A 13,866-nucleotide genomic window follows, 5' to 3' on the forward strand; every position below is an offset into this window, starting at 1 on the left:
TCACAGAGGGGACAGGGAGCGCAGGCTGGCACCCGAGCTCGGGGCCTCCCACCACCGTGACCCCTAGGCTCTTCAACCCTCCCCGACCTCCCCCACACTCACTGTGGCCTCCTCTTAGTTCCTCCAAGCTCCTCTGCACCTAACCTTGGTCCAGGCTCTGACCTTGACCTGAGCTGCTCTCCCCCCACTCCCCCCCCCGGCTCCTCCTTGGAGGCCTTTTCTGACCACCCCCATCCTCACCCCCACCCTTTTTCCGGGACCTGCTTGCTCCCTACTCTTCTTTGGGTTTTCCCGCAACACGAGGAGGAGGCAGGGCCATATGGTCTTGCTGCCACTATATCCCCAGTACCTAGCACGGTGCCACACACATATTAGGTGCTGATAAGACTACTATGGGCCAGACATGGTGGTTCATTCTGGTAGTCTCAGCATTTGGGGAGGCTGAGGCAGGAGGATCACTTGAGCCCGGGAGTTCCGGGCTGCAGTGAGCTGTGATTGCGCCACTGCACTCCAGCCTGGGCAACAGAGTGAGACTCTGTCTCAGGAAAAAAATAAAATAAAAAAGACTTGAATGGAAGGATAAATGGACAGAGCAGCTGGCCAGGACGAGGCGTCAGAACACTGTGCTGGCTGGGCTCAGGGGCTCATGCCTATAATCCCAACACTTTGGGAGGCCAAGGTGGGAGGATCATTTCAGCCCAGGAGCTCGAGACTAGCCTAGGCAACATAGCAAGACCCCATCTCTATTTTCTTTTTTTAATAAAAGTACTATGCCTCCAGGTTATTTGTTCTTAAACTTGAGCATGCATAAGAGACCCCTGGGAGCATGAGAAGCTTCAGATGCAGAGGCCCCAGGCTTTGAGAATTTGGTTCATGTGGTCTAGGGTTGGGGCCTAGGGTTCTACATTTTTTTAAGTATCTTTTTTTTCTTTGGAGACAGGGTCTCCCTCTGTCGCCCAAGCTAGAGTGCAGTGGCGCTATCTCAGCTCACTGCAGCCTCTACCTTCCAGGTTCAAGCAATTCTCCCGCCCCAACCTCCCAAGTAGCTGGGATTACAGGCTTGTACCACCGTGGCCGGCTAATTGTTGTATTTTTAGTAGGGACAGGGTTTCACCATGTTGGCCAGGCTGGTCTCCAACTCCTGGCCTCAAGTGATCCACCCATCTCTGCCTCCCAAAGTCCTGGGATTACAGGCATGAGCCACCACACCCAGCCAGGTTCTGCATTTTTAACAAAATACTCTAACCTTTTCTCAAAGTGACTCTGCTGCAGGAGGTCCAGGGGCCACAGGCTGTGGGTCCCTACTAAGCAGTGGGCTAGGAAGACTCAGATGTGATCAGAACCCGGCTGGATACACAAAACAGATGGGTCACGGGGAGGATGGCCAAATCAGAGCTGTTCCAACTCTCCAGGGCCTCTGCTGTTGGGTAAGGGGCTCTGTTCCTTCTTCTTATCCTCCTTCTTAGTCCCAAAGATGCCCTCCGAGCAGTGAAGAAGAGAATCGTGGGGAACAAGAACTTCCACGAGGTGATGCTGGCTCTCACGGTGAGTTCCCCATCTATCTGTCCTATGGCAGGACCACAGTCCAGTGAAAGTCACCTCCCCTCAGACCCAGCAGGACTCCCAGCCCCGCCCTCCCCAGGCTCCTCATTTGAGGCTGGAAAGGAAAGGTCCGTGGGCAAAGCACCATCCTGTCTATACTGCAGACAGATGCAGAATGGCAAGAGGCCATTTGGCAAGGTTCTCCCCAATCCCGCAGACGCTTACATCACTCCAGAACCACTGGCAGGGAGAGCCTGGGCCAGAGCACCTGCGGGTGACATGGAAGCCCACTAAACCCAGGCATCCGTGGGGTCTGGGAGGCTGGTGGACTGAGTTGGGTGCTGCCCTGGCACTTCGATGCTCTGGAAAATGAATGTAAAATAAATGCCAGTGGCTGAGAAGAGCCTTGCCCACACCACTGAACCGGTGTAGATCTCAGGACGGCCAGACACGCGTGGGCCTCCTGGCTGGCGGCGTGGGTTTGGCTGGGGAAGATAGAAACGCTGTCCCGTCCCATCCTCCCCACAAGCAGTATTTACATCCAGGGGAACTGGCTTCAGCGAAAAGCAAAGGCAATTCCTGTGACTCAGTGGGAAGCGGAGAGTGGGGGAGGGGCGTTCAGTGCCTTTTCCCTGGGCTGCAGGCTCACCAGTTGATTGACAGCTCAGGTTCTCCTTGATTTCCTCTTGGAGAGCCCCTTCTCTCTAGACCATATCAGCTCAGAGACGGCATCAGGATTCTGTGTGCACTGACGCCAGTGGAGCAGGAAAGTCCAGCCCGCACCCCACCCCTCTGCCCACCCTAGACCATTCCTTCCAGTAAACAAGTCCCCCAGTCCTGGCATTGTCCCATTCTTCCATGTTCAGGGGTCTCACTCTAGGAAGTCCCATCTCCTCTGCTGGGCCTCCCCTCTGGAACACAGGAGGAGCCTCGAGGGTGGGAGTCCTGGGCACCGCCCCCGCCTCTGACCAGTGCTCAACAGCACCTCTTGTCCCTCCAGGTCTTAGAAACCTGTGTCAAGAACTGCGGGCACCGCTTCCACGTGCTGGTGGCTAGCCAGGACTTCGTGGAGAGTGTGCTGGTGAGGACCATCCTGCCCAAAAACAACCCACCCACCATTGTGCATGACAAGGTGCTCAACCTCATCCAGGTGAGTGCCAGGACAGGACAGGGCAGGGCAGGGCCAGGAAGAGCCGGCAGCGCAGGAGCTTCCTGCCCAGCCGAGAGCTCGAGGCCGTCATGTTTGCCCCAGGCTCCACTTCTCAGGTTGGGGCGTCTCGGTTGTCTGCTGGTGGGATGTTCTGTGCCCGGAGGAAGCTTGCCAACTGCGTGCTTTGCTGTGGAGGGGGCAGGGCAGATGTTGTTAAAAAAAAAAATACGGAAAGAATGTTTCTTCTCTGACTGGGTGCCAGGTGGGTGGGCTCACAGGGGGAAGGTGAGCTGTGGTTACTGGCCGTGTCCCCTTGTCCCCTCTCAGTCCTGGGCCGACGCGTTCCGCAGCTCGCCCGATTTGACAGGTGTGGTCACCATCTATGAAGACCTACGGAGGAAAGGTCTGGAGTTCCCCATGACTGACCTGGACATGCTGTCGCCTATTCACACGCCCCAGAGGGTGAGAGAATTGCCACGCCGGGGGCTAAGGGAAGGGAGGCAGGGCTCATCCCCAGACATCCCCAGCCTGGCCCCTGACTTCCTGGGCTCTTGATGTTCCCAGGAGTCCTCACTGATCCTGTTTTCCTCCCTCTAGACCGTATTCAACTCAGAGACAGCATCAGGACAGGATTCTGTGGGCACTGACAGCAGCCAGCAGGAGGACTCTGGCCCGCACACCGCCCCTCTGTCCACCCCAGCCATACTCTCTGGTGACACACCCATAGCACCGACCCCGGAGCAGGTAAACAAGCCTGGGTTCAGAACCGTCAGGTCCAGGCAAGTGGGCCACACCCATCAGGGAGGGCCCCTGTCGGCACTGACTATCCACACCTCCACTTCTTCCTCACAGCAGCCCACAGGGGTGCGTGATTCGTCCTGTTTGAGATATGAGGCTCAGAGAGGTCCATTCACTTGCCCAGAGCATACAGCATCATGCAGCTGGAATTCCAGCTCACGTCTGCTGTCTGACTCCTGGCAGGCACTGCCCTGTACCTTGGCCATTTGTCAACCCATGTTTTCCCTCCGACAGCACGATGGAGAGGAGATGCCCTGTAGGTGGCCCCTTCAACCAGGGCAGCGCCACCTGTGTGGTTTCTTACATGCTCACAGTTTTCATTTCAGCTGGGCATGGTCACCTGCATCTGTGATCTCATGCTCCATTGTACCATGATGCTTCCTATGAAGTCTCAAGGTTTGAGGCTTTTTGGTTTGTTTGAGACAGTCTTGTTCTGTCACCCAGGCTGGAATGCAGTGGCACTCAGAGACAACATCAGGACAGGCTGATGCAAAATGTTTAGGCTGACCGCAACCTCTGCCTCCCAGGTTCAAGCAGTTCTCCTGCCTGAACCTCCTGAGTAGCTGGGACCATAGGCATGAGCCACCACGCCCAGCTAATTTTTTGTATTTTTAGTAGAGAGGAGGTTTCACCATGTTGGCCAGGCTGGTCTCGAACTCCTGAGCTCAAGTGATCTTCGTCTAGGCCTACTAAAGTGCTGGGATTGCAGGCATGAACCACTGTGCCCAGCCAAGAAGGTTTGAGACTTAGCGTGAGATTCTAGGGGGCAGGTTTTTGCAGAACCTGTGACAGGCTTTGAAGGATTACCCACCTCAGGGCAGGTAGCACTTTGTCTGAGGCAGCCTGGGCATCTCTCCCTTCCTCCTGAGGCTGGGGGTGGGCCGACTTGCCCATTGGGCCATGAGCCACTTGTGGAGTGCCACGGTTACTGTGTCTGCTGAGTGACCTCTACAGCCATGACCAGCTCATAGAGCTTGGGGGCTTGTCATTCCGGACTTTTGGCTGCTGGGGTGGGGGCACCCACTTTAGAGGTGTTGTACACCCTTCAGGCTCATCCCATCAGCAGAGCATAAAGGCGGAGCTGCTGAGTGTGCTGGGGAGGAAGACATGGGTACGTGAGGGAAAGAAAAGTGAAGCTTAACTTTCCAAATAAGCGTCCTCACTGCCCGCTTTATGTATCATTTGAACTCATTCTGCCCCAACCTATTTGAACAGAAACTTCCGTGATTTGGTATCTCATAGCAAGTTATGAAATCACCCCCCAGAGTTACAAATATTACTGGGAAATTTTGCGAACTGGACCAAATTATTAACACATTTCCTGCTTGCACTTGTCTCTAATCCCAGTGTACCATCATATATGTTCTGTTGCATTGGGAGCGGAGAAAGTCTTTTAGAAATAACTCCAAGAACAGTTTTTTTACGTTTTATTTTCATGTTGAAAATCAGATTTGCTTCAGCCTCAGAACGTGTTTATGTAAAATTAAAGGCTGCGCTTTTTTTTTTTTTTCTGAATGGGTTAAAGGCGTGTAAAAAATTGTAAAACCCCTTTGTGGTGCAAAAAAATTGTCTAATTCAGTTATGATTTTAACCAATTGCCTGAAGTCTAGCATCTGTGTGGATTAAGACTCTGATTACTTCTAATGCAGGAAGCTGCTTGCTAAACAAAACTAGTCTGTTTAATTCAAGAGTCCCCTTTTGTCTCCTGGGACGCGTTAGGACATCAGGCATGCAGTGATGTCACTCCCAGACTCCTCTGTAATGAGGTCCCATCTGATTTGGGTACATGGGGTTTGTGAGCAGCAGTTCTCCCCTCACCATACCAAGAGTGTTCATTAAATAAGGCAAATCGATCACACGTTTTGCTGGTTTGGGAAGGTGTCAGTGACCCACAGTGGATATACCACTTGTCTCTATGCTCCATTTCTTCAGCTGTAAAAGCAGGGACATTGGTGCCTCCTGGGGTAAAAATTAAGTTAGCAATATACGTTCCATGCTTGGCACTTATTAGTAGCTGCTCTCACAGTCGTGAATGTATGTAGTGATACTCCGGAATCAGCTGTAACTCAGCCACATGATTTAGAATGTACCAGCGTTTCTCAAAAGGCCAAAGGCTTCTTCAGTCAAAGAAACTTCGGAAGCTTTCATACTGATCTTTTCCCAGGCATTCCTAGTGTATATAAGGATGTTAAACACCCGCAAGGTCCCAGAGCATAAGGTCCTTGTATCCATCGCCTTTCACAACCTGACCTCTTTGAGGAGACTGTAGCTTTATTGAAAATGTTTCCCCAACTTCTTGGAACCCTTTGACTATTGAAAACCTACTCATATCCCTTGGAACAAGTGCTAAATATGAGTTTCATATTCAAGGTGGGGGACAGGGCAAGGACTCTCCTTGGATGAGCCTGGGACACCAAAACAGACCAGAAACAAGACAAAATTGCAGTCCTCTAGGAGAGAGGGCAGAATTCCTGTCCTCTAGGAAGGGAGAGGGCAGAATCCCCGTCCTCTAGGAGGAGAGAGGGCAGAATTCCCGTCCTCTAGGAGGAGAGAGAGGACAGAATCCTAGTCCTCTAGGAGTAGAGAGAGGGCAGAGTCCCCATTCTCTAGCAGGGGCGAGAGAGAGGGCCTGCAGCTTCCTTCCTCCCCTTGTGGGGAGCTGCCCTCCAGGGCCTCGTTAGCTGCTGTGTTAGACCCAGGAGATGCTGGAGTCTTCCAGCCACACTCGGTGGCTCATTTCCCCTCAGCTTGTTTTCTTTCAGCTTCTCCCTGCACCAGGATCCCCAGTGTGGAGATGGTAACGGTAGGTAGCACCTCTGTGAAGGGTCTGTAGAAGGGGTGGGCAGGCCCAGCACAGCCTCTAGTGCTGGGCTGTAGCCTGGGACCTAGGAGGGAGACTGCCTAGAATGGCTGCTGGGAGGTCGGCTCCCTGATGCTGCACCCAGGATTGGTGGTCCTGGGTTCTGTCCCTGTGAGTGACATGGGCTCCAGACCTTGGGCTTCTCTCACCATGACGCACCATGTATTTCAGATTGGGAAGCTGCGCAGTGAGCTGGAGATGGTGAGTGGGAACGTGAGGGTGATGTCAGAGATGCTGACGGAGATGGTGCCCACCCAGGCTGAGCCTGCAGACCTGGAGCTGCTACAGGTGAGCAGGTGGCGCCTCCCCGGGAGCTGATGACTCCTGCCCAGTTACCTACATGCATTCCTTCCCCAGCCCACACGACAGTCCTCATGGCTTACTCCACACTCCTGGGTCACAGTGGGACTTTGGATGCCATCAGACTGGAATCAGATCTCAACTCTACCACTATCTGGTTTAACAGAGTGGCCCCCCTTGCCTCAGTTTCCTCATCCGTAAGATTGCTCTGACAACGTAGCCTTTATGGCACAAGTTTGATGTGAGAATTAAATAAGGCATTGCATGAAAAGCACCCAGGCCTGTGCCTGACAGCGTAAAGCACCCAGCAAGGGCTCGTTAGACAAAGCTGGAAGGTGAGATTTCCACCAGATGGAATCCGAGCCTCAGCAGGCAGGTGTGAGAGGGTGGTGGGAGCTGGTGGTTCCTGTTCCCATGTGTCACGTGGTATTCCTATGGCCCCTGCCTGGGTTGGGGGGTCACTGGAGCAGAAGAGGTACTGAGATTGGGGAAAAGCACCCTCCCCATGGAGGTCGGTTATAGAGGCACCAAGAAAGGTAGGAATTCCCAAGGCCCAGGAGTCACCAGATTGCATGAGGGTACAGAGTGCTTCGTGGAACTGTTCGAGTTCCTATTGCTCATCCACCAGGCCTCAGACTCCTTGAGGGCAGCGCTGTGTCTTCCTCGCCACTGTGTCTGTGTGCTTGACCGTGCTGACTGTCCGACTCTGCAGGGGTCCTCACTTGGGGGTACAGGGTGGGGAGAAAAGGAGCAGCCTCAGAGTCGAATGAATACATGAACTTCAAACCCAGTGAGGGCTCAGGAAGAGAGGAGACCGAGAGGGATTGCTCTAGCGCAGGCAGTTCCCCATGTCCCAAGCCAAGGCCATGAGATGGGAGCAGTGTGGGGACTCAGAGGTTGAGAAGATGGACGCAGTGACAGCTCCCACGTGTCGGCCACTTCCTGTGCTCCGGGTATATGTGCACACTTGGTTCACGTCACCCACGTAATCCTCACCACCCCATTTTCCAGGTCAGGAGACCGAGGCATAGGGAGATCACATAACATGTCCAAGGTTACATGGCTGATAAGTAACAGAGCTGGGATTTGAACCCGTGGGCCTGGCTCCACGTGCCGCTCTTCTGCTCTTGAGAGGGGCGGGGAAGCGGAAGCAGAGCCACCGTGCGCTTGATCACAAGAGCACGAGGGGGGCCCACAGGATGTTGAAAGGCACCCACCCTGCCCCTGTGCTAAGGGCGATAAGGAAATCCCAGAGGCCTGACCTTGGAGTGGGTAGGGAACAAGGTCCACACAAGAGCCAAAATAAACACGGGCAGTGCTGGGCCTCAGCGATGCCTCCAGGAGGAAGGCATGCTGGCGCAGGGCCACAGTCAGCGATGCCGGGCAACTCCTGGACCTCAGGACCCAGGCATCTGCCGTGACCCAGGGACCTTCACTTGGTGGCAGGTACCTGAAGAAACAAAGAAACGAATAACCAGTCTTTTTTTCTTTTTTCTTTCTTTCTTTTTTTTTTAAGATGGGGTTGGCCAGGCACAGTGGCTCATGCCTGTAATCCTAGCACTTTGGGAGGTCGAGGTGGGTGGATCACCTGAGGTCAGGAGTTCAAGACCAGCCTGGCCATCATGGTGAAACCCCATCTTTATTAAAAAAGAAAGAAAGAAAGAAAAAAATAAAGATATTTTGTGGGCCCAGCCCACAAATAACCAGTCTTAAAAATCAAAACCCTAATGCTGTGGTTTTCAATTTTTTTCTTTTCTTTTCTTTTTGAGGCAGGGTCTCACTCTGTGACCGAGGCTAGAGGGCAGTGATGTGATCTCAGCTCACTGCAGCCTCTGCCTCTTGGGTTCAAGCTATTCTCCTGCCTCAGCCTCCCGAGTAGCTGGGATTACAGGCGCATGCCACCATGCCTGGCTAATTTTTTTTGTTGTGAAAAGGAGTTTCGCTCTTGTTGCCCAGGCTGGAGTGCAATGGTGTGATCTCAGCTCACCAAAACCTCTGCCTCCCAGGTTCAAGTGATTCTCCTGCCTCAGCCTCCTGAGTAGCTGGGACTATAGGTGCCAGCTATACCACCAGGCCCTGCTAATTTTTGTATTTTTGGTAGAAACAGGGTTTCACCATATTGGACCTGCTGGTCTCAAACTCCTGACCTTGTGATCCACCTGCCTCAGCCTCCCAAAGTGCTGGGATTACAAGCGTGAGCCACCACACCCAGCCTCAGTTTTGTCAACTCAGCAAAGATGGTGGCACAGCCTTTATTCTGCAGTCTGCATGAAGCCAAGTTAAACCAGCAGCACAGCTGAACATTGAACAGTTGGTGATTTCCTGTGGATGAAATTTTAGAACACTTGAAATTGAAGTTCAAGTTCATGTTTGTAGAACCCACAGAGCTGTTCCGTGGAACCTTGAAGTCCAGTTTGGACACCTCTCCCTCCTCCAAGGCTTGCACAGGGGCTGTAGGCCCATGCGTTAGAGATGGCCTCACTCTGAGTCACGTGGCTTCTTTCCCGGCAGGAGCTCAACCGCACGTGCCGAGCCATGCAGCAGCGGGTCCTGGAGCTCATCCCTCAGATCGCCAATGAGCAGCTGACAGAGGAGCTGCTCATCGTCAATGACAATCTCAACAATGTGTTCCTGCGTCATGAACGGTAGCCCCAGCACCTCCCCGGGCTCTGGCCAACTGCCCCAACCCTCTCCCTTTCCTTCTTCCCTGTTCTCCTGGTCTCCTCATACCATCTGAGCCTTTTCTCATCCTCCTCACAAACACAAGGCAGGCTCCTGGGGCATGTACCCTCAGCTGTCTTCATCCAGGATGTTTATGAAGGCCCATCCTTCTCCCCATCCTGCCTCTCCTTTCCAGGGTTAGCCCTGCTGCTTGTGCCCAAGTCCAGCCCTAGGAGATGGTCACAGGTCACAGGTCACAGCTGAGAGCATGGCCCTGCAGTCAGACAGGCTCGGCGTGTCCTTGCTCACTCCACCCCTTCCTGGTTCTGGAGCCTTCGACAAGTGTCTTGACTGCTGCAAGCTACACAAAACATTTCTGGCTAACTCAGGAAGAAGAGTTTGTTAGGACAATACTCTTTATTAAATGGGTAGCTTTCAAAATCTAAAGAAAAGTGAAACTGATGTCTCCCAACAGAGCAGGAAAGATAGATCCCAGGGCAGCTCAGATATCTCAGGGGCAGAAACTCCTGGGCCACTTCCCCAGGGTGCTGCCATCAGTCAGTGGGTCAGCTTAAGCACTTGTCCACAAATACCTGTCCACGTTTTTTTTTTTTTTTTTTTTTTTGAGACAAGGCCTTGCTCTGTCACCCAGGCTGGAGTGCAGTGGCATGATCACGGCTCACTGTAGCCTCAACCTCCTGGGCTCAAGCAATCCTCCCACCTCAGCCTCCCAGGTAGCTGGGACCACAGGCATGTACCACCACACCCAGCTAATGTTTTTCTTTTCTTTTTTTTTTTTTTTTTTTTTTTTGCAGAGACAGGGATCTCACTATGTTGCCCAGGCTGGTTTCAAACTCTTGGCTTCAAGCAGTCCTCCCTCCTTGGCCTCCCAAAGCATTGGTATTACAGGCATGAGCCACCACACCCACCTGCCCATGTTGTATCATTCTTTTCAAGAGTCACATTGCCAAGAGAGACTTGGATTGGCTTAGCTTCATGGTGCCCACCAGTTGGGGGAGGGGAGAGGACCTTCTGATGGCAGCCCCACTGGGATGATGTGAAATAGGGGAGGAGCAGTTTCTCTAAAGAGCACGTAGGTGCTTTTACAAAAGAAGGGCCGGGCGTGGTGGTTCGTGCTTGTAATCCTAGCACTTTGGGAGGCCAAGGCAGTGGATCAAAAGCGGATTGAGGTCAGGAGTTCGAAACTAGCCTGGCCAACATGGTGAAACCCCATCTCTAATAAAAATACAAAAATATTAGCTGGGGTTGGTGGGGTAGTCCCAGCTACTTGGGAGGCTGAGGCAGGAGAATTGCTTGAACCCGGGAGGTGGAGGTTGCAGTGAGCGAGATCCTGCCACTGCACTCTGGCCTGGGAGACAGAGTGAGAGTCTGTCTCAAATAAAAAAAAGAGAGAGAGAGAAGGAGGACTGCTGGGCCTGCAGAAACTGCATGCCCCTCACACCTCCTCTGGATCTGTAAAATGAGGCTTGTGGCATAACTGAAAGTCCATGAAACAGTGCCTGTAAAACACTTAGCAGCCAAAGGTGTCTGATAAATGACACGAGTTATTCTAGCCTCCTTCAGCCCCTTGTTCATTTTCGGTGTCTTTCTCCATCAAAAGATACTCACTGATTGATTCTAAATCAGTGGAGAGTAGAGGGTGCCCTGCAGGTCACATCTGCCTACCTTCTCCTGCTCATTGGCCCAGAGGAATGAAAGGTCTTCCCTGCCATTTTGGGGTATGGGCTGCGAGGTGACTGAGGGGCCCCATCTGGTAGCAGCTGGGACCCTCTGACACCCACAGTCATTGGGCTTAATATTTGCCAGAGCTCTCAGGTTCACAGTCACTTACAGCCATGTCTTAATTTGAGCCTCATCACTTTTGGGAGGCAGGTGCCTGCAGACACTAGACAAGGAGACAGAAGTTCAGAAGTGTAATTTACCCAAGGTCATGTAATAAGTGACAAGGCCACAACTTGAAAAGATCCCACACTAAAGTCTTCTCGATCTATCTCACCAGCCCCTAAGGAGCTCCATAAAGCAAGGTTAGAGATACGTGTGTCTTTCTCACACCACTGTAGAGAGCCAGTAACACACACACACACACACACACACACACACACACACACACAAATAAGTAATTGAAACCAGTTTCATAAAGCAGCCCTTACCTTTCCTGCCTACCATGCTTTCCTATTTTCTTTGCTGTTCTCTTCTTATTTGTTTCATGCTAGTCATGACTAGGGTTGCCTTATAATTGAGGCAACCAAATTGAGACACTTTTGCAAGTGAAAGAGGAGCACTGCTGGTTACCCAGGGACAGAAGGTATAAACTGAATCTGTCCAGGGCACACCAGACGTATCGCCACCCTGATCATAACCCACTGTGTTAATTTTGAGACCCACAGTTTGTAAAGCTCTGCCTGGCCGTGCGGTGGGACCCTGTCTCAGTCTGTCTCCATAACTCGTGTCTTTTGTATCTTGTAGGTTTGAGCGGTTCCGAACAGGCCAGACCACCAAGGTAAAGGGCTTCTTTTCTGGGACTAGATCAAGCCATGTTCATGGGAAGGAGTGCCATTCTCACCTTCCTCCCCCAGTGTCCTAGACAGGGTAGTGCTGTCTTTTATCCAGGACCATAGAGAAATCCCCTTCTAACTTTTCATGCCCCTGTCCCTTAAAGGTAAAATAAGGCTGTGCCACCACCTGATGCCCAAGGGTCTCCCCAACCTCCCAGGGAGTCCAGTTGAGCTGGAGCCTAAGGGGAGGAAGGAAACACCCTGTCACCCAGTCATGGCTACTGGGGCCCTGGTAACAGATCCTTGGGCAAAGCCTGCAGGCCCCAGTGCTTGGGGCAGATAGGAACAAAGCTGCAGGCAGAGGGGATGATCAGGGCATCTCATTCCCAGCAGGCCCCAAGTGAGGCCGAGCCGGCCGCTGACCTGATCGACATGGGCCCTGAACCAGCAGCCGCTGGCAACCTCTCCTCCCAGCTGGCAGGAATGAGTAAGTGTGATTTGGAGGACTCCAGCTGAGGGTACGTTATGGTGCTGTGGGCACCCCTATGGTTTTGGGGGGTACCCCTGTTATACACCCACAGCAGAATGTCAGTCTAGACCCCACCTGGTAGGGGTCCCAGGCTGAATCTTGCTGCAAGGTTGGGCACTCGGGGCAACTGCCCCTGGCAGCCCGAGTTGGAGCCCCCTTGGGTCCCACGTCCTAGGACTGGCCCTCTACACGGAGTTCTCCGTGGCTTCAGACATCTGTGTGAGCCTCGGCAAGCTTTTTAACCTCCTGAGCCGCTTTCCTCCGCTGTAACAGGAGCGGGGAGCTCCCACGGAAGTGCTTAGACCATGCCAGGCCCAGCTTGCACTCTGGCTGAGGAGTTGGCCCTTGTCACAGTTATCGCTGTGATAGGTTTTAATATAATTTACTGTCTGTTTCCTGCCAAGCCCCAAGAAGTCATTAGCATTCCATTTTGAATGACTCATGCTACACTTTTTTGAAAACAATCGACCACACATCTGATTGCCATCCTCCTGCCTAGCCGCTTCCCCTCACAGATACAATGGATAGCATTTTGCCTGTTCTCTAACACTCACAGCAGCCCCAGGAGGGGAGAGTAAACTAAAGCTGGAGAGAGGAAGCCGCGTGCCCAAGGCCGCACAGCCAGCAGGTGCCTGCCTCGCACATCCCCCCACCCACATGGGCCTCGTCCCAGCACCAAGCCCTGGGCCTGGCAGTGCACAGCTCAGCAGCAGCTCAGCACACAGGGGCGGCGTGTGGACGGCTCCTTCACGTGGCCTTTCTGTCCCTGCAGACCTGGGCTCCAGCAGTGTGAGAGCCGGCCTACAGTCTCTGGAGGCCTCTGGTCGACTGGAAGATGAGTTTGACATGTTTGCGCTCACACGAGGCAGCTCGCTGGCTGACCAACGGAAGGAGTGAGTGGCCTGGCCCTGCCTTGGTCCCCTGTAGGTTGGGTGGCTCTCTGCTGGGGAAAGCCTCTCTCAGGGCCCTTGAACCTGGCTTAATGATGGGTACACTATGAGGAAGGGCACACGGCCCCTGTGCACCCCTTTAGTATCCCCTAAGGCAGTCCAGCATGGCCTGGCACCCCTGTGGCCAGTTGACAGACTGTTTTCCCCACTGGCCGGGCTGGGTGGGGGAGGGGTGCCTAATGACCCACTGAGTGCCAGTGTCTTCCATAGTCTGATCAGAGGGGGAAACTGAGGCACAGAGAGAGGGGCAGGGTTGTTTGCCCCAGATCAAGCAGCTAATATTTGCCAGCACTAGGTGAGGAGCCCAGGGCTGTCTGTTTCTAAAACACTGTGTCTCCACCCGCCCCCTCCTCCAGGCACTGTGTACCACATAGTAAGCCCTCCAGGAGCAGGGAAGTCTCCTGATAAATCCTCAGGGACTTTCAAGTCAAGTCTTTTTCTGTTGTTCCGTAGCCACCATTAAGTTCCAGAGAAAATTAAACAGGTTCTGTGGCCTTGCTCCCGAGCTGGGGCTCTGCCCTTCCCTGTGCACTGTGTGTTCTCAGGTGGTGCTCTCAGCA

At 53.1% G+C, this 13,866-nt stretch overlaps 1 protein-coding gene across 27 annotated transcripts in view; it reads left to right on the forward strand.

Moving 5' to 3' along the window:
- Positions 1–13,866, forward strand: part of TOM1 (target of myb1 membrane trafficking protein) — a 48,177-nt gene that overhangs the window by 19,962 nt on the left and 14,349 nt on the right. For 14 of the 27 annotated variants that reach the window (XM_035271151.3, XM_078339357.1, XM_078339365.1 and 11 more), the window contains 9 exons: positions 1,467–1,545; positions 2,543–2,692; positions 3,020–3,154; positions 3,290–3,436; positions 6,522–6,638; positions 9,162–9,295; positions 11,799–11,832; positions 12,218–12,314; positions 13,129–13,249. In XM_035271151.3, coding sequence (XP_035127042.1) covers positions 1,467–1,545; positions 2,543–2,692; positions 3,020–3,154; positions 3,290–3,436; positions 6,522–6,638; positions 9,162–9,295; positions 11,799–11,832; positions 12,218–12,314; positions 13,129–13,249 — 1,014 coding nt within the window. The remainder of the gene's footprint in view (positions 1–1,466; positions 1,546–2,542; positions 2,693–3,019; positions 3,155–3,289; positions 3,437–6,521; positions 6,639–9,161; positions 9,296–11,798; positions 11,833–12,217; positions 12,315–13,128; positions 13,250–13,866) is intronic. The other 13 variants (XM_078339359.1, XM_078339360.1, XM_078339368.1 and 10 more) reach the window with 1 other exon arrangement.

The sequence above is a fragment of the Callithrix jacchus genome, chromosome 1 (genome assembly GCF_049354715.1).
Source record: "Callithrix jacchus isolate 240 chromosome 1, calJac240_pri, whole genome shotgun sequence".
Classification (NCBI taxonomy): Eukaryota; Metazoa; Chordata; class Mammalia; order Primates; family Cebidae; genus Callithrix; species Callithrix jacchus.